The sequence below is a fragment of the Leptodactylus fuscus genome, chromosome 4 (genome assembly GCF_031893055.1).
Source record: "Leptodactylus fuscus isolate aLepFus1 chromosome 4, aLepFus1.hap2, whole genome shotgun sequence".
Lineage (NCBI taxonomy): Eukaryota > Metazoa > Chordata > Amphibia > Anura > Leptodactylidae > Leptodactylus > Leptodactylus fuscus.
The window spans coordinates 146,155,646-146,182,838 of record NC_134268.1 but is presented as its reverse complement, the minus strand read 5'-3'; the positions used below and the strand labels follow the sequence as shown (position 1 = coordinate 146,182,838).

The 27,193-nt window shown below is 41.1% G+C and overlaps 1 protein-coding gene across 1 annotated transcript in view; it reads right to left on the bottom strand.

Annotated features, from left to right (window-relative positions):
- VPS41 (VPS41 subunit of HOPS complex) overlaps positions 1 to 27,193 on the bottom strand; it is a 192,154-nt gene that overhangs the window by 134,256 nt on the left and 30,705 nt on the right. The window contains exons 3-4 of the mRNA XM_075271178.1: positions 16,694 to 16,801; positions 9,333 to 9,410 (exon numbers count right to left, since the gene is read on the bottom strand). Coding sequence (XP_075127279.1) covers positions 9,333 to 9,410; positions 16,694 to 16,801 — 186 coding nt within the window. The remainder of the gene's footprint in view (positions 1 to 9,332; positions 9,411 to 16,693; positions 16,802 to 27,193) is intronic.

Below are 27,193 nucleotides of genomic sequence, written 5' to 3'. Positions count from 1 at the left end.
TTCCCTTTAAATTGAAACATCCATATAATGTCCTGTTAGAACTTTTTCCATCATTTTATTAGTTAAACTATAAGCAGCTTAAAGTATTTATTACAAAGGTACAACCTGCTGCTGGACACCTTTACCCTTCAGTGCCCACAACCCTGACGTGTAGTCAATGTAATATTCATCTGTATCTAATATCCATCATACATTAAATAGTGATGTCCGCGCTTGTGTAGGCCCGATTACCCAATTTATAAATGCAAACAAATGAAGCAAGCTAATGTAACTTGACGGAAGCTCACAAGAGAAGGTCATCACTGACCAAAGAGCATTGTAAAGATGTCTTCAGAGGCTTTCCCTGGGAGTCTTTGAAACAAGGTGTTTAATTAGATTTACCAGACTTAACAAGTCAGAAACCTTTGACCTTCAATGAACCAGGCCAGCTGTGTCAGCGTCCTAATGCGTGTCCCAGATTAAAGCCAGCGGACACCCAAGAACAAATGCTTCAGTATATGCTGACAAAGACAGGGCAGCTGTCACTACACTGGATAAGACATCAAGAACTGCAGAATCAGTCACATGTATAGCTAGTAAGAGGCATTCATTGGAATACAAAGACACTAATTTGCCAATTTATCATCCAAAGGACACAGGGGAGATTATTGTCTAATGTCATAGGAAACTTATTAGTAAAATGGGTACAAAGCAAGAAAATTTACTAATTTAGCAACACCAAATGACAAAACTAGTACAGCTCGCCTAGGCAGGTCTCCTCCTTCCATCACCTCTTGGTTGGCTCACAAATATTTAGCTCCAAACATTACTACATACCAAAGGTTATGGTGTGTTTTGGTGCATACAGGACATCGTCCATTAAAAAATAAACAGGATAGAAGAAAGATTCCATCTTTGGTTAAATTAAAATCAGCAAAAAAAAAAAAACAAAAACAAAACTTTTTTCCTCTCAGTCCTCTACAGATTATTGTCACTCTCCAGGCTTCTTTCATGTATACTTCACTCCTATCCCTACAATCCAGCTTCTCATCAACTCCTGATCAGGTACCATCTGGACTTTTATATCTCTCTCTTTTTGCTCTGTATATTAGGTTTTCCTAAATAATCTAAGACTCTAGAAGCAGTGTATAGTTAGAGAAGCTGATCTGGAAGCTCCTTTCACAACAGTGTGATAGGAACGGTCTGCTCATCAGTAGTTAAGGAAAGACGTTTCGGCCTCCCTCTGTGGAGAGTCTATATGATACAGTCAATCATACAGGAAGTCAGGAAAAGACCCAGAAGTCATGACCCTGGCACAGATGAATGTGCCAAACTACAGTATCATGGCATAAGTTCAGCGCGAACAAACCGTACAGAATGTAGTGGGAAGTGGTTGTCCAAGAATTGAACAAATCAGAGGAGGCCAGGGGAAGGTGAAACACACACAAAAAAAATTACACATCTGTATCGGATATGCCATGTTCTGTGCCTTTGCTGTCAGAAGTCCTGTGCTACATGGTTGGCCTCAGTGGGTTACATATGCTACCAGGTCCCCACATGTGACTGCTGAGCAGTCACTTATGCTGCAGGATTTCTGGTGGCGAAGGACACCAGAGTGCCCGAAAGGACAGTGGTGACAGACCAGAGTATTGGGGACAGGAGAGTATGTGTTTTATTTGTTTAAGTCTCACCTTCTCCAGCTTCCATTGGAATTTGTCAAATTCCTGGACAACCCCTTTAATGCTGGGCAATTATTGTTACAGGCACCCAATAATGAGTAAATCATAATAATTGGCCACAGTGATGGGTGTATTAAGCCTGTCTATAGAAGCTCAAGCTGTATTTAGTGTAACTAGTGAAGTCTAGCAATATACGCGATATGAAACCCTTTGCTTTAACATCTGAGCTAATGTTTTCCTTTTAGACACAAGCAATCTATTTATTTAACATTTGCATTATTTAAAACTTTTGTAGTATATATTAATTTGCAATTTACTACTTTATTTTACTTAGAAATAAAACTAAAATAAATCATTCCTTGGCTAAACTTATTTAAAAGGGGCTCCATCAGCAAAATTATGCTGTTAGAGCCCCACATATGCGTAAATAGCCTTTAAAAAGGCCATTCAGGCATTGCTAATGTTATATTAAACTACCCCCCCCACAGTTTTAAAATAATACCCTAAAAAAGAATATGATAATCATACCGTATTGTGCACGCTGGGCAGGCATGCACGGTCCGACATCTTTAGCCACGCCTACAACTTCTTTCTTCTTGCAGCAATGTCCTCGAGTCCCGTTTTCCTCGTCTTCTTCCGGCGTCACTGCTTGTAATCCAGCGCCGAAGCAGTAGCAGGGAAACAATAGCAGGGGAACAGAGTATCCCCTGCTACTGCGCCGGCGCGGGATTACAAGCAATGACGCCGGAAGACGACAAGGAAGACACACACATATACACTTTACCTCCAACAATTAGTGTTTTTTGGTAGATTTATTTGAAACCTTTTTCACCTTTGCGTATGTTTTTTTTGTTTTTTTTTATTAATTTGATACTTCACAGCACATCAAAAAAATCACTTGTTGATGAAGCAGATCACAATATAACTTATGCTCAGGCGGCCACCCAGACCTTTCTAGATGGCTGCTTTAGATATTTCAAGATGCTTTACTGTGGCAATGACAATATCCTATCTTTAGTGACAAAGTTTTGGGAAAAATCAGGATTTGCTTGAGTAAGTCCCAAAAGTCCAGGTCTGACTGTATCAAGTAGTAGATTCTTTGTTCCAGCTTTTCAGTTCAAGTAAAACAAAGAGAAAACATCAAAATGGACTAACTATGTGTTAAGGCTGTCTAGACCCTTCCATACACTCTGCGCTTTTATGCGACTACCCAGCAGTAAGGTCTCAGTGGAGATTGTGAGTGGCTTTAGCCAAAAATAAATGCATTCATGTGCAGCCGTTTGTTATACACAAAGCATAGACCACTTAAAGCTATCACTTTTTCATACGAAGGTATGCTACATACAGTACTTTATCAATTCCCAATATGGCCCCTTTATTAAGAAATTTTCTCCAACAACTTAAATGTGTATTATGTATTCTAGATATTCTACAGATGGCACCAATACAATGTCAGCATAGTAATTCCTTTAAAGGGGTTGTCAGTAAATTATTGTTGATGGCCAAACCTTAGGATAGCCCATCAATGTATGATTGGTGTTAGACTCTTCTGGATACCCATTGAGAAACAGGATATAAAAACACAAAAAAAAAAAAAAAAAAAAAAGTCATCAGTATTACTGAAATGCCAAGTGCTACGAAAATAGTTGCAGAAGGCGGCAGTGATGAGTTTTCATATTATTTCCCATTGACAGGCACTGGACAGTATGAAATAAGCAGCAATAAGCAACATTGCTATAATAATAATGAGATGCTTAGTCAACACTAAATGTTTCCAGTGATTTTTTTTGGAGCCTGTGACATTTTAAGGACAGTTTGCCTAGGACAGATGACATTTTAAGGGCAGTCAGAATGCAACAAATATTCGGTTTAAAAAAAGAAATAAAAAAAAAAACCTTGAAAATTGTGGAATTGTGTACATTATAGATGTATTTCCATTTGTAACCCTTTTCTCATTATGTCAACATTTTAAGACATTCTGTTCACTTTCTCCTTAACATTAACCCATTAATGACCAAATACCGCTAAACTTTTTTTATATTAGGAGATGCAGACAAAAAATAAAATTACTAAATCACTTTTTTTAAAAAATTTGAAATAGTAAAAAAAGTTAAAGGAAAATTCTTATTTATTTTTCACATCCCAATTATGGTTGTTTTGATGACAATGGCCTGTCATTTTAATTAGGGGGCATGTAGTTTTGAGGTATCAGATACAGTGGGGCAAAAAAGTATTTAGTCAGTCACCAATAGTGCAAGTTCCACCACTTAAAAAGATGAGAGGCATCTGTAATTTACATCAAAGGTAGTCCTCAACTATGAGAGACAAAATGAGAAAACAAATCCAGAAAAATCACATTGTCTGATTTTGTAAGAATTTTTTTGCAAATTATGGTGGAAAATAAGTATTTGGTCACCTACAAGCAATCAAGATTTCTGGCTCTCACAGACCTGTAACTTTTTAAGAGTCTCCTCTTTCCTCCACTCATTACCTGTAGTAATGGCACCTGTTTAAACTTGTTATCAGTATAAAAAGACACCTGTGCACACCCTCAAACAGCCAGACTCCAAACTCCACTATGGTGAAGACCAAAGAGCAATCAAAGGACACCAGAAACAAAATTGTAGCCCTGCACCAGGCTGGGAAGACTGAATCTGCAATAGGCAACCAGCTTGGATTAAAGAAATCAACTGTGGGAGCAATAATTAGAAAATGGAAGACATACAAGACCACTGATAATCTCCCTCGATCTGGGGCTCCACGCAAAATCTCACCCCGTGGGGTCAAAGTGATCACAAGAACGGTGAGCAAAAATCCCAGAACAACGCGGGGGGACCTAGTGAATGAATTGCAGAGAGCTGGGACCAATGTAACAAAGCCTACCATCAGTAACACACTACGCCGCCAGGGACTCAGATCCTGCAGTGCCAGACGTGTCCCACTGCTTAAGCCAGTACATGTCCGGGCCCGTCTGAAGTTTGCTAGAGAGCATTTGGATGATCCAGTAGAGTATTGGGAGAATGTCCTATGGTCTGATGAAACCAAACTGGAACTGTTTGGTAGAAACACCACTTTACGTGTTTGGAGGAAAAAGAATACTGAGTTGCATCCATCAAACACCATACCTACTGTAAAGCATGGGGGTGGAAACATCATGCTTTGGGGCTGTTTCTCTGCAAAGGGGCCAGGACGACTGATCCGGGTACATGAAAGAATGAATGGGGTCATGTATCCTGAGATTTTGAGTGCAAACCTCCTTCCATCAGCAAGGGCATTGAAGATGAAACGTGGCTGGGTCTTTCAACATGACAATGATCCAAAGCACACCGCCAGGGCAACGAAGGAGTGGCTTTGTAAGAAGCATTTCAAGGTCCTGGAGTGGCCTAGCCAGTCTCCAGATCTCAACCCTATCGAAAACCTTTGGAGGGAGTTGAAAGTCCGTGTTGCCAAGCGACAGCCCCAAAACATCACTGCTCTAGAGGAGATCTGCATGGAGGAATGGGCCAACATACCAACAGCAGTGTGTGCCAACCTTGTGAAGACTTACCGAAAACGTTTGACCTCTGTCATTGCCAACAAAGGATATATAAAAGTATTGAGATGAAATTTTGTTACTGACCAAATACTTATTTTCCACCATAATTTGCAAATAAATTCTTACAAAATCAGACAATGTGATTTTCTGGATTTGTTGTCTCATTTTGTCTCTCATAGTTGAGGTCTACCTATGATGTAAATTACAGACGCCTCTCATCTTTTTAAGTGGTGGAACTTGCACTATTGGTGACTGACTAAATACTTTTTTGCCCCACTGTACGTGGCATATAAGTCGTGGCAAAATCTGCTGCATTTTACAGTCTCTGAAAGGTGAATGGAATTCTAACGAATCCCATCCACACAATGCAGAAAAATATACGCAGCAGAAATGCTGCGATTTCCAAAATTGTTGTGGTTTTGGAAATCACAGCATGTCAATTATACCTACAGAAATGCCAGCAGTTTCCCTATAGGTATAACTGAAGCAGAAAGTCTGAAGGGCAAATCTCTGCAGACTTTCTGTGAAGAGTGTTGCAGGAAAAACCACAGTACGTTTCTGCCTGACTTCGGAATGGCTCTCTGTTCTCTTTAGTACTTTTATCAGACAGCGCTACTAATAGGACCTGTGGCACCACGCCATTGTCATCTCCTCTCCTTTTCGATAAGGGGGAGGTGCTGTAGTGGGGTGACTGTGGGAGCGAGCAGGGGTGGCAACTGACCTCTGTCAACTAGGTAGCTACACCCACAGCATAGTAGCAGCCGGAAGGCGATCCCCAGGAAGTGGCGCATGGAAGACAGACTCAGGAGGTGGGACTATAGAGTGGGTGAGCAAATTTTGACCTGCCATGGCGGCAGGTAGTGGGGCACTTGTCCAGGACAGTTGGGAGTTACAGTATGCCTATTCTCAGTCTCCGTAAGGTCAATGACGTCACGTGACATAACCTAACGCTGGAGGCGCCGATGGTAACTAGAGCTTATTTTTGGAGAAGGGCTTAGATTTCAAGATTTCTTTCTCATGGGGTAGGGCATGAGAAAGAGTATAGGGGTCGTCAGCCATCTAATTATTGCACAGCACTCCAAGCACTTCATCTTACATTTAAATTGACACTCCATACAAAAAATGTTTGCCTACCCCTGGTCTAAAGAATCAACATTCAGCATTAAACACGGATAGATCTGGTGCAGTTTAAAACAGTCTAGTGTAAGCTGGACTTACTTTTAGACATTTTTAGTAAATCTGCCCCTTTGTATACACCATAACAGGAATTTGAGGGAAATTTTATCTTAAGATTTTATTCTTTTTTTAATTTTTTTTAAATGTTGTTCTCGGTTGCTGAGGATTCTGTGTTAGTCTGTGTTAAAACAGGAAATACTGTTTAACTTAATAGAACAGTAGATATCCGTGCTACTCCATCCATCTAGAAATAAAATACAAAAGGATGTAGACTTCTGTATCATGATTTTTATTTTATTTTTTGCTGGATAGGTCACAAAATCTAACCAACGTTTGAAGGTTCTTATTTAAAACGGATTCCTGGCCTGAATTACAAAAACATTCTAATAGCAAATATGGTGACTTTCTACACTGTCCAGTGAAAGAAGAAAAGGAAACAGAAAAGATAGATGATCTAGAATTGTTATATTATGAAGAATACTAGCATGTCCAATGGGGCAATAAGGGAAGGCAGAGACAGCAATAAAGTTTGATTCCTTTTCTGTGAAGACTCCACATGTCTATATCATTCACACATATAGACTGCAAAAGAGCCCCCATCATTTCTGGGAAACAAGTGCAGTTAGTTTTCGTGCCTAATGTGCTGTTTAAGCTCTGTAATGTCAGAAGGGCAGTGTTAGGCAGGGGGCATGATTCAGAGCTCCAATAAGAGGCAGCCAGTATCAGAGCTCAGAACTCACCCCCCAATAGCCTGATCCTACCTGACACCACCCTCTTGTCATAAGAGCCTAAATAGCATATCAGGCACCAAAACTAACTGCACTTGAATTGGTGAAGGTGGGGAGAGGTCCTCTTTAATAGTTTGCCTAAGCCCAGCCTATTGTAGTCTTTTGTATGGAAGGTAAAGATCTTCAGTGCCAGGTAGAAACCATTCTTCTGTAGCCACGTGTGAATGATTTAGACCTATAGAGACTACACAGAAATGTAATTCAGTATTTATTTTCAAGTCACTGGCACCTTAAAGGATATTCTCCAAAGTGTATTCCTCTAACATTATGAATAGCAACAATACTTTATAGCACTGCCTGAAGTCTGGAACCTATAAGACATTACGTTTCCTCCTTTGTGATGCTTTGCCAGCCCTTAACTGCAGCTGTCTTCATGTGTTTCTTGTTTGTGGGTCTTTCTGCCTTAAAGGGGTTGTCCCATCACAAGGATCCTGTCTATACTGCTTGTTAATGTGAATGTAAGACTTTTCCTAAATACATTGCTTCAGCAAAACTGCTTTGTTTGTCCACTATCTTACTTTATTCAATTCTTTGTGGCCACAGCCCTGACTTAGTTGCTCATGAGTCAAGTGATGTATCTGCCTGCTCTCAGGGGGGAGGGAGGAGGGGCTAACTGCACGGGAGCGAGCTTGTGTATCTAGCTATTCCTGTGTCTACACCACATGACCTACCTTCCTGCTCTCAGAGGAGGGGAGCTGCTTTCATTTCTTCTGTTCTCCCAGTTATCAGGCTAGCTAATACAATTGTGTTCATTATGGCAGAGACAGGCAGTCTCTGTATGTAACACAGAATGGAGTTGCTGCTGCCTGTACTTCATAGTCCAATATGGGTGGGTGGAGCTACACGTGAATGTGGGGGCGGAGCTAAACGGCAGGTTGCATGTGAAACCCCGCCCACCGAATGATGCAAGAAACCAGGAAGAAAGAAGATTTTACAGCAGTAAAGACTGGTGAGTATGCGAGGTGGGAATACCCCTTTAAATTTTGTCTTGGCCAAGTGAAAGGTATGCTCGATCAGATTGAGGTCTGTTGATTGACTTTGCCATTGCAAAGTTTCTTTTTCTTAAAAAATTCCTAGGTTGCTTTTGCAGTATGTTTTGGATCACTGTCTTATGAAGTGCCGCTCGATCAAGCTTGCTGCATTTGGTTTCATCTGAGCAGAAGGTATATCCCTGTACAGTTAAGAATTCATCCAGCTGCTTCTGTCACCTCATCAATTAACACTAGTGACCCAGTGCCATCCACTGGAAGCCATGTATGTCCAGGTCATCACACTGCCTCTACCATGTTTTACAGAGTACAGAATGTTCTTTGGATCATGAGCTGTTCCAAGTCTTCTGTATACTTTCTTCTTCCCATCATTCTGGTATAGGTTGGTCTTAGTTTCATCTGTCTAAAGAATGCTGTTCCAGAACTTGGATGGCATCTTTATACGCATTTTTTTTTTTTTTTTTTGGCAAAGTCTAATCTGACTAATCCAAGTCTAGTCTAAATTTTCCTTCATCATGGAAAAGATTCCATGACAATCCACTACTGTTGTCTTCTGAGGACATCCAGGCCTACTCGAGTTACCGAGCTCAGGAGTATCCTTACCAGAATGTACCAAAATGTTGATTTGTCCATCCCTAACATTTCCACTCTTTGATGGATTTCCTTTTTTTTTTTTTTTTTTTTTTTTTTTTTCCAGCTTCACGATGGTCTGCTTCACTTCCATTGAGAGATCCTTTGACCGCATGCTGTGGGTTCACAGCAACAGATTTCAAATGCAAATGTCACACCTGGAATCAACTCCAGACCTTTCACCTACTTAATTGATGATGAATTAATGAGGGAATAGCTCATTAAATAGTTTGAGATAATTGTCATATTATCTTCGGTCCCACAGAAAATAAGTAGCTTCATATTGCAGAGCTATAATATAACCTATCCTCCAGGTCACTGTTAATATGCATTTTCAACATTTAATTTTGGCCGTGAACAACCCTTGGTAGCGATTAAGACTACCCTATGTTTATTTATTTTGAAAAATCTTTTTTTTAATTCTTTTTAATGTCATGTAGATCCTGAACCCAAAGCAAACTTGAATTAAACTTGTTTGGAAAGTCAAGTAGAAAAATGTACATAAACTCTGACTTTACTAAATTAAACCTGTAGTTTCATGCGTGGCTATACTTACAATATCAAACCTCTGTGTCATGTTCCCTTGGATGTCAAGTAAATAAACCTTCCCATTGTGAGTCCCTAAGGCCAAGAACTGAAAGACAGAAGAGCAGAAGCAACAAAATTATAGAATATATTAAACACAACATTAACAAGCCAAAATAATCATTACAACAATATTCCTGGCAAGTCATATAACCCGACCCTTCCATAGCTGACAAATAGTGGCATGTCACTTGTTTGAGCCCTGCCTTCTGGCAACTCATTAAAAATGCAGTGTGAAAGCGGTGTCCTGCAAACAAATCAGAGCCCTGATGTATCATATAGACAGACAGATGGTGATCATCTATTCAACAGCTAACATGCTTCTATAGGCATCATCTGAGAGGTCACCTGATAGAGGAGCAAACACTTGCTGGGTGACAATCCAAAAAATCTCACTCATAGGGAAATATAAAAGCCACATTCACAATTCAGAGGTCTAAAGACAACTGGATGTAGTCAAAGTAACCCCAAAAAAGAAGCGCATTGGCTCTCAGAAGGTTTGCCCAGTTTTGGAAAAAAAAAAAAAAAAAAATACCCGATGCTCCCATTGTTCCCCTCCGCTGACCGTTCAGTTTCATGTCACTGACTATATGCAGGAAGTCCTTAAAGGGATTGGCTACTTTAAGGCTAATATTGAAAAACAAATGTTATTTTCTGTAAAATAAATGGATATACAATTTTGCTATATACTTTCTGTATCAATTCCTCACAGTTTTCTAGATCTCTGCTTGCTGTCATTCATTCTGTTACTTCTAGTGGATACAAGTCTGACCATGGTCATGTGATTTACGGTCCATGGTCATGTGATGGACACAGGTGCACAGCTCATTACCAGACAGATGTCTGATTACTGAGCTGTGACTATAACGAGCAGAGCCTGTGTGTCCATCACATGACCATGGACCGTAAATCACATGACCATGGTCAGAGTTTTATCCACTAAAGGTAAGCAGAATGAATGACAGCAAGCAGAGATCTAGAAAACTGTGAGGAATTGATACAGAAAGTATATTGGAAAATTGTACAACTTATTATTGTACAAACCATAACATTTGTCTCTCAATATTGGTCTTAAAGTGGACAACCCCTTTAATATCATGTGACCATTGAGACAAATTTCACTGGTCCCCCTGCAGTCCGTGCTAAGGCTGCTGATTGGTCTTAGCAGTCATGTGAGGCTAAGGACTTCCGGCATCAAGGCACAGGCATGGCGGAGAATAGAGTACTAGGGACAGGTGAGGATGCTTCATTTTTTTAGGTAAATTAGTCCTATGCTTATGAAGAATTTTGAATTTACACTAAAAATAAATAATTCTTATATCCTCATATATTCTAAAGATATCACTAGAGTAGCACCATCTTCTGTTTTGATGAATAGCCTTTTACTACGTTCTATAACTATCCCAGGGTGGACACACATGCTCAGTATTGCTTTTCTCCACTCCATATGCAGAGGGATTCCTGGCATGGTAAGACGGCTGCCTCTGGTTTTCTCTGCTAGTCAGAGAAGATCCTGATCAAGTGATGAGAGTGAGATAGCTTTACAGCAATTTCAATTGTTCAGCATCTCCTCTGACAAGCAAAGAAGACACAGAATCTTCAGAGGCAACCAGATCACCATACCAGAAAATCCTCTGTATACCTGGTGAAGCAAAAGCAGAGGAAGAAGAAAGATTGAGCATGTATGTCCACCTTAGGGGGACGAAATAAGAGCTGGCCACAGAAATGGCAGGTGGTGCTAGTCTAACATTATTTCTGGAATATCTGGGATGCAAGCATTTTTTTTAATAAAAGTGTAAATGCAAAAAATGTTTAGAATTATGGGCTGATTTAATCATACACAATATCCTCGCAGGACATTGCCTTTAAGTTACTGGTTTCAATACAGGGTTTCAGTGTAATGGCGGACTTACATTTGTTTTATAAATGTTAAGGCTATATTATATAAGTGAAGCACAATGTTGTAGATGCAAAATAATATAGTATAACCTACCTAAGGCAATGTATAATGTACATATAATAAATTATATAAATATCAATAATAATAATAATAATAATAATAATAAATCAGAAATTCTTTAAAAAAAACTATAAAGCAAATCTAGAAGAAAAAAAAAAAAATACAACAAATCTTTGTAAGGTATACATTTGCCTTGCTGCAGTAATGAGACATAACTAATAATAATACCAGCAATAATAAAAAAAAAAGATGTGAGCAAGCAGTTCATTACCAATTCATACCTAACATTGCCTCTCTCTCCTGCAAGGTTGCCCTTTTTTTCTCAGGAAGAAAAAAAGGAAAGTCCCCCGGGTAAAAAAATCAATAGTTGTTAATAAAACATCAGGTGTGCTGACATAACTAGGTATGACTATTCCAGTGCACAGGCCTGCTTGAATGCACAGGGTGCCATGACGATTATTCATCCAGGGCAGACAGCCAGCCTGGTGAAAATATGATGCTTTACAGCTAAGGAGGGGGCAGTGGACAAACAGAAAATAAGGATAATGAAAATTTGGAGATAATAATTATAATAATGACAAGAGTGGGCAGGAATAATAAAGATATTGCATTTTGCACAATGTGGCATATTTAAGGACAATTTTTTATGCTTTTTTTTTTTCCAAATAAATAAAAATGTTTCATTAAGAAAATATGGTAATGGATGTCAAAAGCTGTTGCAAAGTAAAAGGAGGTGAATAGGAAACATTGTTTGCTCTAGCTAGTTTTATACATTCATGCCAATGTACTTTTCTTAGAGTGTGAACTGCAGATATTCTAGTAATGAAAAAAAAAAAAAAAAAAAAAAAACACAACAACATTCCATCATATCTTTTATAATTTTTTTTTTTTTTTTTTTTTTTTAATTTCTTGCCCACTACCTCCCCTCTTAGTACACTGCACTACTGAAATTAAAAATGGCAAAATCTACTGGAGGGAAGATATTTCTATCCGCTATACCACCCATAAAATACTGACAACACAACATTTCTAGGTATTGCAAGAGTATTTGTAAGCTTCTCCCTCTGACTGTTCTTAAAGGGGCTCTATCACTGGGAAAAGTCATTTTTAACTAATCACATCCTTGCATAGCCTTTAGAAAGGCTATTCCACACCTACCTTTAGTATGTAAATTGCCAGTGGTTTCTGAATAAGTCTGTTTTTATTCATATGCTAATTAGACTAGTGCACGATACACCGTGCACTCTTCTCCTATTGTTTCCTATGGGAGGCTGCTGCTGCTGATGATGACTCAGCTTCCTGTTTGCACACACACATAAGAGATAATAGGAGAGACGAGTGCTGCTGGGAATTTCCTGTGCTGTCTGGAAACTCATTAGCATATGAATAAAAACTAACTTATTCAGAAACCACTGAGGCAATCTACATACTAAAGGCAAGTGTGGAATAGCCTTTCTAAAGGCTATGCAAGGATGTGATTATTTAAAAATGATTTTTCCCAGTGATAGAGCCCTTTAAATACTAGACTCAAAGGCATATGGGTTTATGAAGAATCGGTCCCATCAGAATAATCTGATCAGCTTCTATGAGCAAGTCAGTTCTAGACTGGACATGGGTAGTGGTGGACATGGTGTACCTGGACTTTTCAAAGGCTTCCGAAATTGTACCACATAAAAGGGTGATCTATGAAGAATGTTGGGACTGGGAGAAAAGATATACATTTGACAACTAGCTCAGTGATAGGAAACAGAGGATGCTTGTTAATGGGAAACACTCCGACTGGATCACAGTCACCAGTGGGTTGCCACAGGGGTCAGTATTGGTCCTCTCCTGTTTAATATTTTCATTAATAACCCAGTAGCCTAGTAGAGGGTTTACAGAGCATGGTTTCCAGCAGAAGAAAGGCAGTGCTGGAAAGGATGACAACGCTGTGCTCAGAGCACAGGGGGAATGCTTCCTGTGCTTTCTGAGCACAATGAAGAAAAATTCAAAAACTGCGGCACAGAGCTTCAAGATAAAGGTAAGAGATGAATAGCCTTTATAAAGGCTATACCAACATGCTTTTAGTTTAAAACTTGTTTTTTAATGATACAATCCCTTTAAAAGGTAGGTGGAATGTGTTAAAATAACATTCACATGAATGCAAGCAGAACAGTGCCTAGTGCATCATAAAGACATGACAACATGGAGACTATGCCCAGTCTATGACTGTGCAACAAGCTGTGATGGACTATATTGTCTGATCCCACTGCCATAGCCAGAAAGAACTTTTCAGAAATTTGTCGAATAGTAACTTTTCTATGTACTCAAACCAAACAGATTAACTTTTTCTGCCATGCAGATCAGCAAGCTTGGCATCCATAAATATGTTACCTCTTCACTTGTTTTTATCTTGGACAAGTTTTGGTAGGTACAAACCACTGTATACTCAAAACAAGATGTCCAGACCCAATTGTAAAGCCATCACAATGTTGATCCTTGTCAAATTCGCTCAGATCCTTACACTTTTTCAATCTTCAACACATCTAATATTATGGCTGGTCGGTGTAACTGTGATATGCATCAGTGTGACTACTCAAACTTCACACAACTGTCTCCACCCATGAACTATATTTTATTGCCAATACTAAAAGATCATAGAAAAATGGAATTGCCACTCCACTAAGCTACCTCTATGACCTCGGGCTACAAGACCTTCTTATAAAGAACTTACAGGAATGAAACTTTCACAAAGTGCACAAAACGTAGCAAACAAAAAAACATTGCATTAAACGCAAGGCGCAATCCTTTTCCACAGACAACCTCAATGACATTAACAGACTGTTTCATATACCAAGCCTTCGTGTCAAATCACAGAAAGTATTTTTAAGACACAGGACATATTTTTAAGATATGAACATTCTTTTATTCCAAGAGAAACAAACAAATGGGCTGCTTTGAAAGCAAAGTCTTTCTATCAGTCAAGGAAACACAAACTGTTGATTTCAAGGTGACTAAGTGTCCTGGAAGACAGCCGATATCACACAAGAAAATCCAAAAACAAGAGGGAAGACAGGGCAAAAAAATAGAAAATGAATTTCAACCTGGAAATAGCTAAGGAACAAAGAATTAGGAGAGCAGGCAGAAAGGCTTGGAAAGTTTTGCGCTATTCATTCTTGGATACTGGAGATTTAGGATCTCTTTCTAATTCTGTGAAAGGCATTTTATCTCCCTTACTCTCTACCCAATAAAACATAACAGTAAGTAGAGCCGAGCCGTTACATTCCTCCTTCTTGTCTTATTAAATGAAATTCATCAACTGTTCATGACATGCTTACAAGGTTTGGGATGGTTTTGCGTGATGTTGGATGGTTCCACCACATATAGTTGTTGGCTCTAGAAATATCTGAAGTCCTGTGCACTATTAGTATAGATCAAAGTAAAGTAAAACTAAGGGGGCTTAACGTCCGGTCCATTGACTGGAAGATAAAGTTAAAAAAAAATGGTATTACAAAGATTGTGTTCACCGCTATAGTCTGTCTTTCTCTGCAGCTCCTCTTCTAAGCAATGGTAGCAGAATAAAGTGGGGTATCTGGTTCAGCATTGTGGTGCTCAAGGCTCCTTTCAAGATGACTGTGCTGAGGTATCAGAGTCTACAGTTTTATAATGGTTATTCACTCATATTAGCACTGGATGGGGTAGGAGAAGGCAATCCCATCACATCACAGTGAAAGCTAGCATTTCATACAGAACAAAAATCTTCAAGTCTGCAAGTAGACCATAAAGGAGAAAGTAGATTAATTAGAGGCTGTTTAGGAGTGTCATCTGTCAGGAAGTCATTGAGCAATAAGTGGCAAAATTAACGGTGTACTATACACTTAGATGAGTGGAGTTCTGTACAGTGGTATTAATAGTCCTCTAAACAGCGGTATTAGTAGACCTCTGAAGAGCGGTATTAGGGAGCTCTGAATAGTTGCGAATAGTAGAATTAGTAGTGCTCTAAATATCAGAGCACTGGCAGCAGAGCTCACAAGAGAGCAGAAGCGGCAGAGATCACAATAGTAGAAGCAGTAGAGCTCACAAGAGCGCAGAAGCGGCAGAGCTCACAATAGTAGAAGCAGAAGAGCTCACAAGAGCAGATGCAGCACAGCTCATAATAGCAGACATAGTAGGACACTCAGTCAAGAATGAAAAGTTCTCTGAACGGCAGGTATTGGTGGTGCTCTAAGCAGCAGTATGAGCGAAGCACTGAACAGTAATATTCATACATAACTCAACAACAGGGCTAAAAGGTCTTTTTCTAACCATACTTTTTTTAACCCCTTCCCACAGAACCAGTAATCAATGTTTGATCACTGGAAGCCCTTCTGATTATTGTTAGGCTTCGTTCACACGGGGGGCGTACGGGCAAATTTTGGCCATATTCTGGTGCGGGAAGCCGCGTCAGAATATGGCCAAAATCCGCCTGCCGTGACTTCCGACAGTCGCGACACTCTGGTCCAGCGTAGGCCCAAATGAATGGACCTAGGTCGGAGCGTGCCGCCGCGAGGTGGACGCTGCGGCTGAATAAGCCACGGATTCCGCCTGAAGAAAGGGCAGCTCGCTCGCGGTCTCCATAGACCACCATTGTGAGGGTGTGGATTATGACATGGATTCCGTGCCATAATCCGCCCCCTCTGTGCCTGTGTGAATGTGCCCTGACAGAGATCTCCTTTTCCCTGTTTTAGTAACTGTAGAAGAAACATAATTTTTGCTTGCATGTGCATCAGGGGTGGATCTTATTTGCCAGACTTGCCTACCATCAGTTACAAATGCTCCGCCTCTCCTCTGGAATCTGTGCCTAATGTCTACACTACAAAATTAACATTTTTACCCTGTGTCTAAAGCACAGATGTCTATGGGCTTATTAATTTGGAAAGTATTTTTTTTGCCTTGAGCATTTCACATTGGTATAAAAACAGCATTGAATGTGTTTAACTGATGACTAATAAGGTCCGGTTCACATCTGCGTTCAGAGTGTACGCTTGGGGACCCCCCTGAACAGAAACCTATCCGCATAAAAAAGCGGTTTCACTGGGAAACCTTCGTACCCCATAGACTAATTGGGTCCATGTGGTTTCCATATGACAAATGCGGAGAGAAAAGTGCTGCTTGCAGGACTTCTCTCCGTATATTTCATGCAGAAACTGAACAGAAACCATACAGACCCCATTATAGTCTATGAGGTCCACGGAATTCCCAGGTAAACCAGGTTTTTAGATTTTTTGAGGTTTTTTTTTATGGGTATAGGTTTCCATTCGGGGGTCCCCTAGTGGACACCCCAAACGCAAATGTGAACTCGGTCTAACTCTTAATTAAAATGCAGACTTTATTGAGTATAAATATAGATATACCTTCTCATGAACTGTCATACAGCTTGCTGCATCTTCTTGTAAGATATCACTCACTCCATTGGACAGCCTTTCATATTTCAGCTTTGGTTCTTCTTCACTGTCCTCTTCCTAAATGAAAAATAACAAACTGAAAATTAGCTCTTGAAAAATACAACAATCTTTTAAGTGTATATATTCTAAAGAGGCCAGTGATGTTCTGTAGTGGTCATGTGCCATGTATGCGACATCACCACTGTAGAAATTCCATACCCATAGCGGGTTTTATCTAGAAAGGAAATAAAAAAAAAAAAAAAAAAATCCCTTTAAAGAGGACCTTTCGCCACTTTTGGGCACATGCAGTGTTATATACTGCTGGAAAGCTGACAGTGCGCTGAATTCAGCGCACTGTCGGCTTTCCCGATCTGTGCCCGGTGTACAGAGCTTACGGTGCCGATACCGTAGTGCTCTATGGTCAGAAGGGCGTTTCTGACCATTAGCCAGAGACGTCCTTCTGCCTCGCAGCGCCAATCACGCTGTGCTGTGGAGCAGGGAGGAACTCCCCCCTCCCGCTCCTGATAATACTCGTCTATGGACGAGCTGTGTGAGCAGAGGGAGGGGGCGTTCCTCCCGGCTCCACAGCACAGCGCGATAGGCGCCGCGAGGCAGAAGGACGTCTCTGGCTAATGGTCAGAAACGCCCTTCTGACCATAGAGCACTACGGTACCGGCACCGTAAGCTCTGTACACCGGGCACAGATCGGGAAAGCCGACAGTGCGCTGAATTAAGCGCACTGTCAGCTTTCCAGCAGTATATAACACTGCATGTGCCCAAAAGTGGTGAAAGGTCCTCTTTAAGGGTGTTTCACAGACTTCAAAACATGTTAACCCCTTCATAACCAGGCAATTTTCATTTTTGCGGTTGCATATTTCCCTTTCCACATTCCAAGAGCCATCATTTTTCAGTTCAGAGTCACACGATGGCTTATTGTTTGCAGGACAAATTGCACTCTGCAATGGCACCAATTTTTATGGTACTTACTATGTGGTAAAAATGACATGTTACCTGTATTCTCTGGGTCAGTACTATCACGGCAATAGCAAATTTATACAGTATTTTCAATTTATTGATAACTAAAAAAAAAATTAAATCTTTGGAAAAATTTGTGTCGACACCTGTAACCTTTTCATATTTTATGTATGGAGTCTTTTGTGGGACAATATGTTGTTTTATTTATACCATTTTGGGGGAAGGTCTGATGGTTTGATCACTTTATTATTATATTTTTTTTTTTTTTTTTTTTTAGGAGGTAAAGCATTAAAATCAAAATGGTCAAATAGATGTTTTTTTCTTTTCCTCTCGCTACAGCATTTTTACTATATAAATATTTAATTTTTTTTTGAACTAATTTTTAGAGAGGATTTTTATAAAATACAATATAACAAAAGAGTTGAAAACGTAAAATACAAGAACGTGAAGCAATGCACATACCATCAAGTAGACTGGGAATGTATACACATCACAAAAAACCTGAGAGTGGAAATGAGGGGGTGGGGGAGGGAGGGAAGGGAGTCAGAGACCATTCAAAATACAGTATGCGTCCCAATATGACCATATAGCCTGGAACGCCTCAACAGTATGGTTAAGTGTGGCCGTCAAATATTTTTATATTTTAATAGTTTTTCTATTTTTGAGAATGGGGATACCTAAAATGTTTAGATTTACGGTCATTTATTTTGTGTGAGATCTGGGGGGGGGGGGGGATTAAAATTTTTGTTTTTCTGTGGGGTTTTTTTTTATATTTTTAAAGTTTAAATGTTTTTTTTTTCCCTTTTATTTTCAGACTCTCTTGACCTTGAACCCTAGGGTGTCTGATTGCTTTTACAATACACTGCAATACTAATATAATGGCAGTGTGTAGCAGAACCAAAGTATTGACAAACTTGGGAGCCTGTCTGGTTTTCTTGGCAACCAAGCACCACTCTCCAATGATGATCTGGAAGCTGCCGATGCCCATGGCACCAGCGCACTTTAAATGCTGTGGTTGCGTTTAACCGCAGCATCTAAAGTGTAAATCAGCTGCGTTCAGTACCAGCATCGTTCACCGCTGTTATCGGTGGGTGCTGACTGTATTGCACAACCCACATAGAGAGCTTCACACCTAATCATGTACATGTACGTAATTTTGCGCAAGTAGGTTAAAATATACAAGTAGTAGTCTACTTGTACAGTATTATAGAACTTCTAGATAAATTACTATTTCATCAACTCTCAGTATAATAAATGTAAATTCATGGTAAAATAAAAAGTTTCACTGTTTTCCATTATACTTTTTGTATCAATTTCTCACAGCTTTTATAATCTCTTGAAAACTGCAAGAATGAAAAGTGTTGGAATTATGGAAATTGTTGGATCGCTGGACTTGTTATGTGATGTTCACACTTGTGCCACTGTCCGCTTTTTGAGTTTCCACCTAAATTCCTGGAAAAACTGCACAGGGATGGCTTGCCATCGGTCAGTTTAAAAACGCATTCAATTCAACTAATTCAATTAGTTGTTCCGTACGCAGCCTCTCCACGGTGGAACTGTTTTTTGTTTTTGTTTTTTTGGGGGAGGGGCATGGACAAATTCGGACACGCAGGACTTAGTCTCTGGACGAAAAAAAAAAAAACAAAAACAAAAAAAAACAGACAACCTGCTTCACCGCGGAAGGGCTGATTATAGACACCAGTTGTTTGCTTTAAAAACCCCATTGAAATGAATGTTTTTTGTTTTTGTTTTTTGTTTGTTTGTTTTTTTTAATACTGACCACCTGCAAGCTATCCCTATGCAGTTTTTCCAGGGATTTAGGCAGAAACACAAAAAGCGGACAGTGGCGCAAGTGTGAATGCTGCATTAATGATATGAAAATGATGAAATTTAAAATAACGTTTATGGTTGTTGGAGGATTGTTATACCATGCTGAAAGCACTTGATAATGCAAATCATCAAGACTGGCTGCTGGTAGTTCCTTTTGCAATTGCCAACCTATGACATCCCAGACGTACTCAATGGGAGACAAGTCGGAACATGCAGCAGGCCATGGGAGAATGTTTAGGCCACACAAGCTGCTCACAACAGCATGCGCAACATGTGGCTTGGAGTTGTTCTACTGAAAAATAGCTCATGAGATACTTTGGAGAAATGGCTGTACCTCTGCTTCCATGACCAAATCAATGTCATGCCCAGCTGTTAATGTACCTAAAAAGAAAACTAGAGGCAGTAGAACCAATGAGACACTCCCTTTTGCCTTCATGGTGCTGCCCACATGGTGGGACTCATTACTCATTACTGAAGAGAATGGGCATGTTTTTCCAGTCTCCACGGCTGCCTTGCTGTGCTCCATGACAGGTTTTGAAAGCAGTGGTATGAGGTCAATGGAACACCTGAAACTGGACATCTGGCTCACAGCCCAATTGCTGTGCAAATTCCTTCAGATGGTTTATGGCAAAACTATTTGCTGCCCTAGGCTTGAGATGTAACATATAATTTCATTTGCAGTATAGAATGAATCAGTACAGGTCCAAAAGACACTTCCACATCGTTACCCAACCACCAGGACACGCAATGCTGAACAGAGCCAACATCTCGGCTTAGGTGCATAGCAATCTGCCAATGTGATGAACGAAGGTCTCTCACTTCAAGGATTCTGTCCCTCTCAGTTTGAGACAAGTGGGACAAGGATAAACGAAAGACAATACACAACCATCTCACACCACTAGATCCGATTTTGTGAGGTTTCATGTTGGAGTGTAGGAACCATAAAGTACTTGTGCCATCAAAGACACTTATTTCCTACCCACAGGATATGGAATAAGTGTCAGATCATTGGAGATCTAGCACTTTAACCTCCAGAGATCTAAGGCTGGTCTTACATGGCCGTAATGATTTTACGGTCCGCAAGTTGCTGATCAGCAACACTAGATGTTGATAAGCAACAGACACCGCAGATGCTCGTAAACTGCCGCAGTCCGTGCAGTGCCGCAATTCACGGCCCTTACGGACATATTCTATAAATTGCGGACCACGGTTGCGACCCGGCCACACCACGGATAAAATATCCGGTGGTGTAAGAGGCCACATTGAATATAATGTGTCCGCAAATGGTCGGCAATTGAAAACCTTCAATTGCGAACCATTTGTGGACTTACATTATGGCCGTGTAAGACCAGCCTAACACTCCTTATCAGAGCCTTAACATTCCTTATCAGAGATCACTCCCTGATAGTCCCATGCACAAGCACAGAAGCATTTTGTTCACATGAATCATAAAGGGGAACTTCATCATAGGTCTAAACCAAGAACTAAAACAAATATTACTCGTATGGTCTCAGAAATTATTAACATTAGCCTCAATTTTTGAACATACTAAACCATCTTTATAGCTTCAGCCTATGTCCAAATATATGGGAAGAAAAAAAAAGTCATTTTATTGCAATAATAAAAGTTAGCACATTTTCAGTAAATGCATCAATTTTACTGCTAGTCTAGAGGGATATTTTTCCAGAGATTTCAGTGATCTCAGCATTAGCCATAATTGGTGCATTACAATAACTTATCTAAACTCACAATACAACAAAAACAAAGCAAAACAGCAGTATTCAACACAATGAAGGTCTACACCAAGGATACTCAAGTGGCAGACCGCTGACTGGACCCCTGCCTCCTGGCTCTCTCATTAGGACAGCAGATGGGAGAAACCTACATCTCCCGCCCACTGTCCCCAAACCCTGAACCCTTGCACTACCAGCAGCAGGGATTATGTCTGCTGCCTAGACACGTGAGGTCTCTTGAATAGGCAGCAGGAAGGCGGCCGGTTCCTGCTGCTGCTTAGTGTAGGGAACAGATCTTGGACAGTGGGGCAGAAAATGAATGTCTCTCCCAACCACTGTTAATGATAATTATGTGTTTAGGCACCAATTACACTGTGGGGGAGGGAAGTTATTAAGGAGCCGTAAGGATGCAAATTAAAGTTCCCACCCATAGTTTAATGTTCCTTAATGACTCCCCCATTGTTTAATGCCTCACACTCACCATATAATTAAAGTCACCCTTCAAGGTCTCCCTTACAAATGCAGTTTAAAGGGATTGTACCATTTTTTTTTTCTCTTTAACACGTCGGAATAGCCTTAAGAAAGGCTACTCATCTCCTACCTTTAATTGTCTTCTCTGCCCCGCCGTTCGGTTAAAATCCAATTTTTCTGCTGGTATGCAAATGAGTTCTCTCCAGCACCGCCTCCATCTTCTTCAGGAATGGGTCTTCGCATCTTCTTCCAGCGGTGGCTTCAAACTTCTAGGCCTCGGGCAAAGCAGACTGCGCATGCCCACAGCCACAAGAAAATGGCCGCTTACAATAATGTATAAGCGACAGTTTTTCTTGTGGCCATAGGCATAAGCAGTCAGCTTTGCCCTAGGCCTAGAAGTTTGACGCCACCGTTGGAAGACGACACAAGAGGAGGACATTCCTGAAGAAGATGGAGGCAGCGCTAGAGAGTTCTCTTGCAGCATTGGGGATGCCCCAGTGTTGTTTGAGTGCTGGGGACCACCCCCAGCGCTGAGAGAGAACTCATTTGCATACCAGTGGACAACGGAATTTTAACCGAACGGCGGGGCAGAGAAGACATCAAGTTTCTAATGGTAGAATCTAGAGATGAGCGAACACTGTTCGGATCAGCCAATCCGAACAGCACGCTCCCATAGAAATTAATGGAAGCACCTGGCACGTACGCTTTGGCGGCGGCCGGTTGCTTAACCCTCTGCGTGCCGACCGCTTCCATTCATTTCTATGGGCGCGTGCTGTTCCGAACAGTGTTCGCTCATCTCTAGACTAGAATCCCTTTAAAGCTATGGTGTACTCCTTGAAGATCCAGGATGTGGGGCACCTTGAGCACATCCTTTAGAGCAGGGGTCTCAAACTCGCGGCCTGCATGCGGCCCGGCAAATCGTTTTGTGCGGCCCGCAGAAGCATCCTACGACGTATAATACAGTTTAGGTCCTACGTCAGCGGTTCTCAACCTGTGGGTCGCGACCCCGGCGGGGGTCGAACGACCAAAACACAGGGGTCGCCTAAAGCCATCGGAAAATACATATTTCCGATGGCTTTAGCCGCTGAGAAGCCGCACTGCCTTTGCAGCAGGGTAGATCCTAGTGGGGTAAAGGACCTGTGATGACGTCATGACCATGTGATCGGACTCTGGTGTGGGCGGAGCTATTCAATACAGTGCCAAGTTACACAGGAAGGGAAGGCTGCAGTGAGTGGAGACTGGAAGGTAAGATGGAGGGAGGAGACAGCAAGTGTAAGCAAGGGGTGGGACGTGGATGCAAGCAGTGTGTGAGTATGATAGGAGGGGATGCAGGCTGTGTGTGAGCATGATAGGAGGTTCAGGCTGTGTGTCAGCAAGATGGGGGGGACATGAATCTGGGGGCAGAGATGGGGGACATGAATCTGGGGGACATGAATCTGGGGGCAGAGATGGGGGACATGAATCTGGGGGCAGAGATGGGGGACATGAATCTGATAATACTCGTCTATAGACGAGTACTGCGAGCAGAGGGAGGGGGGAGCTTACGGTACCGGACCGTAAGCTCTTCACACTGGGCCCACATCGGGAAAGCCGACAGTGTGCTGAATTCAGCGCACTGTCAGCTTTCCGGCAGTATATAGAACTGCATGTGGGCAAAATGGTGAAAGGTCCTCTTTAAAGAGGACCTTTCACCACTTTTGGGCACATGCAGTGTTATATACTGCTGGAAAGCTGACAGTGCGCTGAATTCAGCGCACTGTCGGCTTTCCCGATCCGTGCCCGGTGTAAAGAGCTTACGGTGCCGGTACCGTAGTGCTCTATGGTCAGAAGGGCGTTTCTGACCATTAGCCAGAGATGTCCTTCTGCCTCGCGGCGCCTATCGCGCTGTGCTGTGGAGCCGGGAGGAACGCCCCCTCCCTCTGCTCACACAGCTCGTCCATAGACGAGCATTATCAGGAGTGGGAGGGGGGAGTTCCTCCCCACTCCACAGCACAGCGTGATTGGCGCCGCGAGGCAGAAGGACGTTCCTGGCTAATGGTCAGAAACGCCCTTCTGACCATAGAGCACTACGGTACCGGCACCGTAAGCTCTTTACACCGGGCACAGATCGAGAAAGCCGACAGTGCGCTGAATTCAGCGCACTGTCAGCTTTCCAGCAGTATATAACACTGCATGTGCCCAAAAGTGGTGAAAGGTCCTCTTTAAACATTGAGGTGGAATGAAGGGGCTCATGACACTGGGGGCAGACGAAGGGAGGGGGGAGAACGGCATGACACTGGGGCAGAAATGGAGGGACATGAATCTGGGGGAAGAAATGGGGGACATGAATCTGGGGGAAGAAAAGGGAGACATGAATCTGAGGGCAGAGATGTGGGGACATGAATCTGGGGGCAGAGATGGAGGGGACATGAATCTGGGGGCAGAGATAGAGGGGACATGAATCTGGGGGCAGAGATAGAGGGGACATGAATCTGGGGGCAGAGATGGGGGACATGAATCTGGGGGCAGATGAAGGGTGTATATGTAACTGGGGGAAAGATGGAGGGGGGCATATAGTTTACGGGTGACTGTAGGAGGATTATACAGTGTGGGGGCCACATGGAAAATGAATGGGCGGAGTCAACAAAAGTGGGTGGAGCCAAATTTGCCAACTGGCTGGGATCTTGCTCTACGGCCCACATGCTGAGTTGAGTTTGAGACCCCTGCTTTAGAGGGTTACTGTCGTTGCTCAATGTCACAAACATGTCAGTAACTCAATAATGAACAAAGCTACATTAAAAATGAGCACACCATTTTCTTGTGCAATTCTCCATGTTTGATGTGTCACATGAACCCCTTCCCATTGAAAAAAGTAAAGTTGAATCCAAAATGACGGCTTTGCAGCTGCATAAGCCACAACCGGTTAGGTGATATCAGCAATCACTTCCATTTTATCTGAGTGTATCCATACTTATGGCCCACCCTGTACAATCTCCAAAGAACAACTTGGGCACAGACATTTGGACTTCTCCCAACCAAAAATGAACATTTTGGCTACATCAGAAACAAGTATGGAGATGGTACATACACCGAATGGCCACTTTATTAGTGACCATAATCAAATTCCTAGTTACCACAGAAATTTGTGCTGGCGTACACAAGTATCATATGCAGGTATGAGAAGACCCAGGATATGTCAATAGAACATTCCACCAAACACTATTAGGGGGATTCACACGGAGTTTCCGTGTGCCGATTCTGACGTGGAATTTGTGTCAGCATGCGTGGAAATAAAGCCTCCCATTGACTTCAATTGCATCAGTTTTCCACGCGAAATCCATTGAAACCAATGGGGGGAAAAAAAAAAAAAAGCCTCCCATTGATCGATGGGTTCCGCTCGGAAAATAGAACTCATTGAAGTCAAAGGGAGGCTTTTTTTTCTGTGCGGATTACGCATCAGAATCCGTGCCAAAATACTCAGTGTGAATGCCCCCTAACGGCACTTTCACCAACCAAAACTGATGACACCTGACAGGAAGGGTTCTTCAAATCTGGCCCTCCCATCAATATGGTATAACAAAAATCTGGATTCATCTCATCAGGTGAAGCTGCATAGTGGTTGTGATCTGAAGAGAGCAGGCACATTCAGCTTAGGCTGGGGATCCCTGGTGCCATTGACAATGTCCAATGGAAGGCTGATGAATGTTTCTTCTTGATCACACCATTCACGGTATACTTCTAACACTCCACAAAGGTGTCAGTCTTTGAAATACTGGTCCAAATTAGTTCAGCACCAACCACACTACCTCATTCAAACTCGCCCAGATTACCCATATTCTTCCCATCCTAATGTGAATTGACCATCATAAAAATATTCAATTTTATATTGCACTCCAGGATCATGTGTAATTTAATTTACATCTCTGATTTCCATACCAGACAGTGCCCATTGTATAAAAACAACAACAACAAAAAAGTCTCATAATAAAGTGGCCATTCAGTATACGCACTGATGTTTAAATAAAGCTACACGATCATGTATGTATTCCTACCTATATTTTCGAATTCAGAAAATAGCCCTCTAACGTAAATGTATGCAAGATGAGATTATGCTCTAGCACGGTTACAGAATTGTATCAGAAATATTAACGGATGTGGAGCAACTTTTACAAAGAGAACGCTCATGGGGTTTTTTTAAAACTATTTTGGACATCAAACCAGAAAGACATTAATACAAATAAAAGCAACAATAACAATGTAATCTGTTTTTTTTTTTTTGTTGGTATAAATGCTAAAGTAGTTTTGTGCAGTGAAAGGCAAAATCTCTGCAGTGTGTCATTGTAATAACACTGCCCACTTGACGCGTTTTAAATGCGGAGAACTAATGCGCAGCCAATGTGAAAAGTTAATTCTAGTCTCCTGGCTATTTTGCATAAAAGCACTCATACAGGCCATTAGATAAACTTGATGTAAATAAGTTTTTGCCATTCTCATTTATAACAGGGGGGAAAAAAAAAAGGTAATAGTTTCTTTTACGCGGAGGAAAATATATACTTTGAGAACTTAGTGCACTGAAGCATTTTGCCAGGCTGTACAGCACATAAATACGCTGAAAAACTTCAACAATTTGGCATGCTGATGCGCCATTTCATGTTCTGACAGGTATCTTTTATGTTAAGTTAAAGTCTGACTAACTGTGATTTTGGGAGGCATTTTGTCTTGCTGTAAACAAAGGAAATGGAAAATGATTTGTAAAATACAATTCTCTCAGAGTGCTCAATTGCTGAGGACAATACATCACATTCGAAACAACTAAAGGATGAAAAAAATAGTAAGTAAAAGGAAAAATATTTTTTTTTTCTCCGTGCCTCAAAAAAATAAAAATAAAAAAAAAAAACCTTTATTTTTTATTTTTTTTTTTTTTGGGCAGCACCCCCTTTAAAATATATATATTTATATTTCTTGACAGGAAAAAGCTTGCTAGTACCAGGACTTCTTGGGTAAACACAAGCCAGCGTTAATAAAAGGAAAATCAATAATTTTTGTTAAATTTTAATAATCCTGAAAACCTACAAATAAAACCATCAGCGGCTTGAGTTGAGATGACAGTTAGCCCCGTCTCCATGGCAACGTGATGAAATAGTACAAGTCCTGACTTGAAGCAAAGCGCAGCCATGAACAGAGTGACATTTACCCCATACAAGAAATCTCGCAGCTTTCCTTTCAAAAATCAATTTCTTAAAGAACATGTTTTAGGGGTTTTTGTGTTTTTTTTTTTTTTTTTTTTTTTTTTTTTTTTATAATGTACTCGACTTTTAATTAAAACACACAAGTCAATTCCACTGTCCTATAAAAGTGAAAAGTCAACGTTACTAAAAGTATACTTAGTACTTCCAATCTTAAATGCCATTGTACAAGCCGAGTAGGAATCGGTTCATGTTCTGGTCTTTTCCCTGATTTTCTTGCGGTTGTGGAAAGTGAT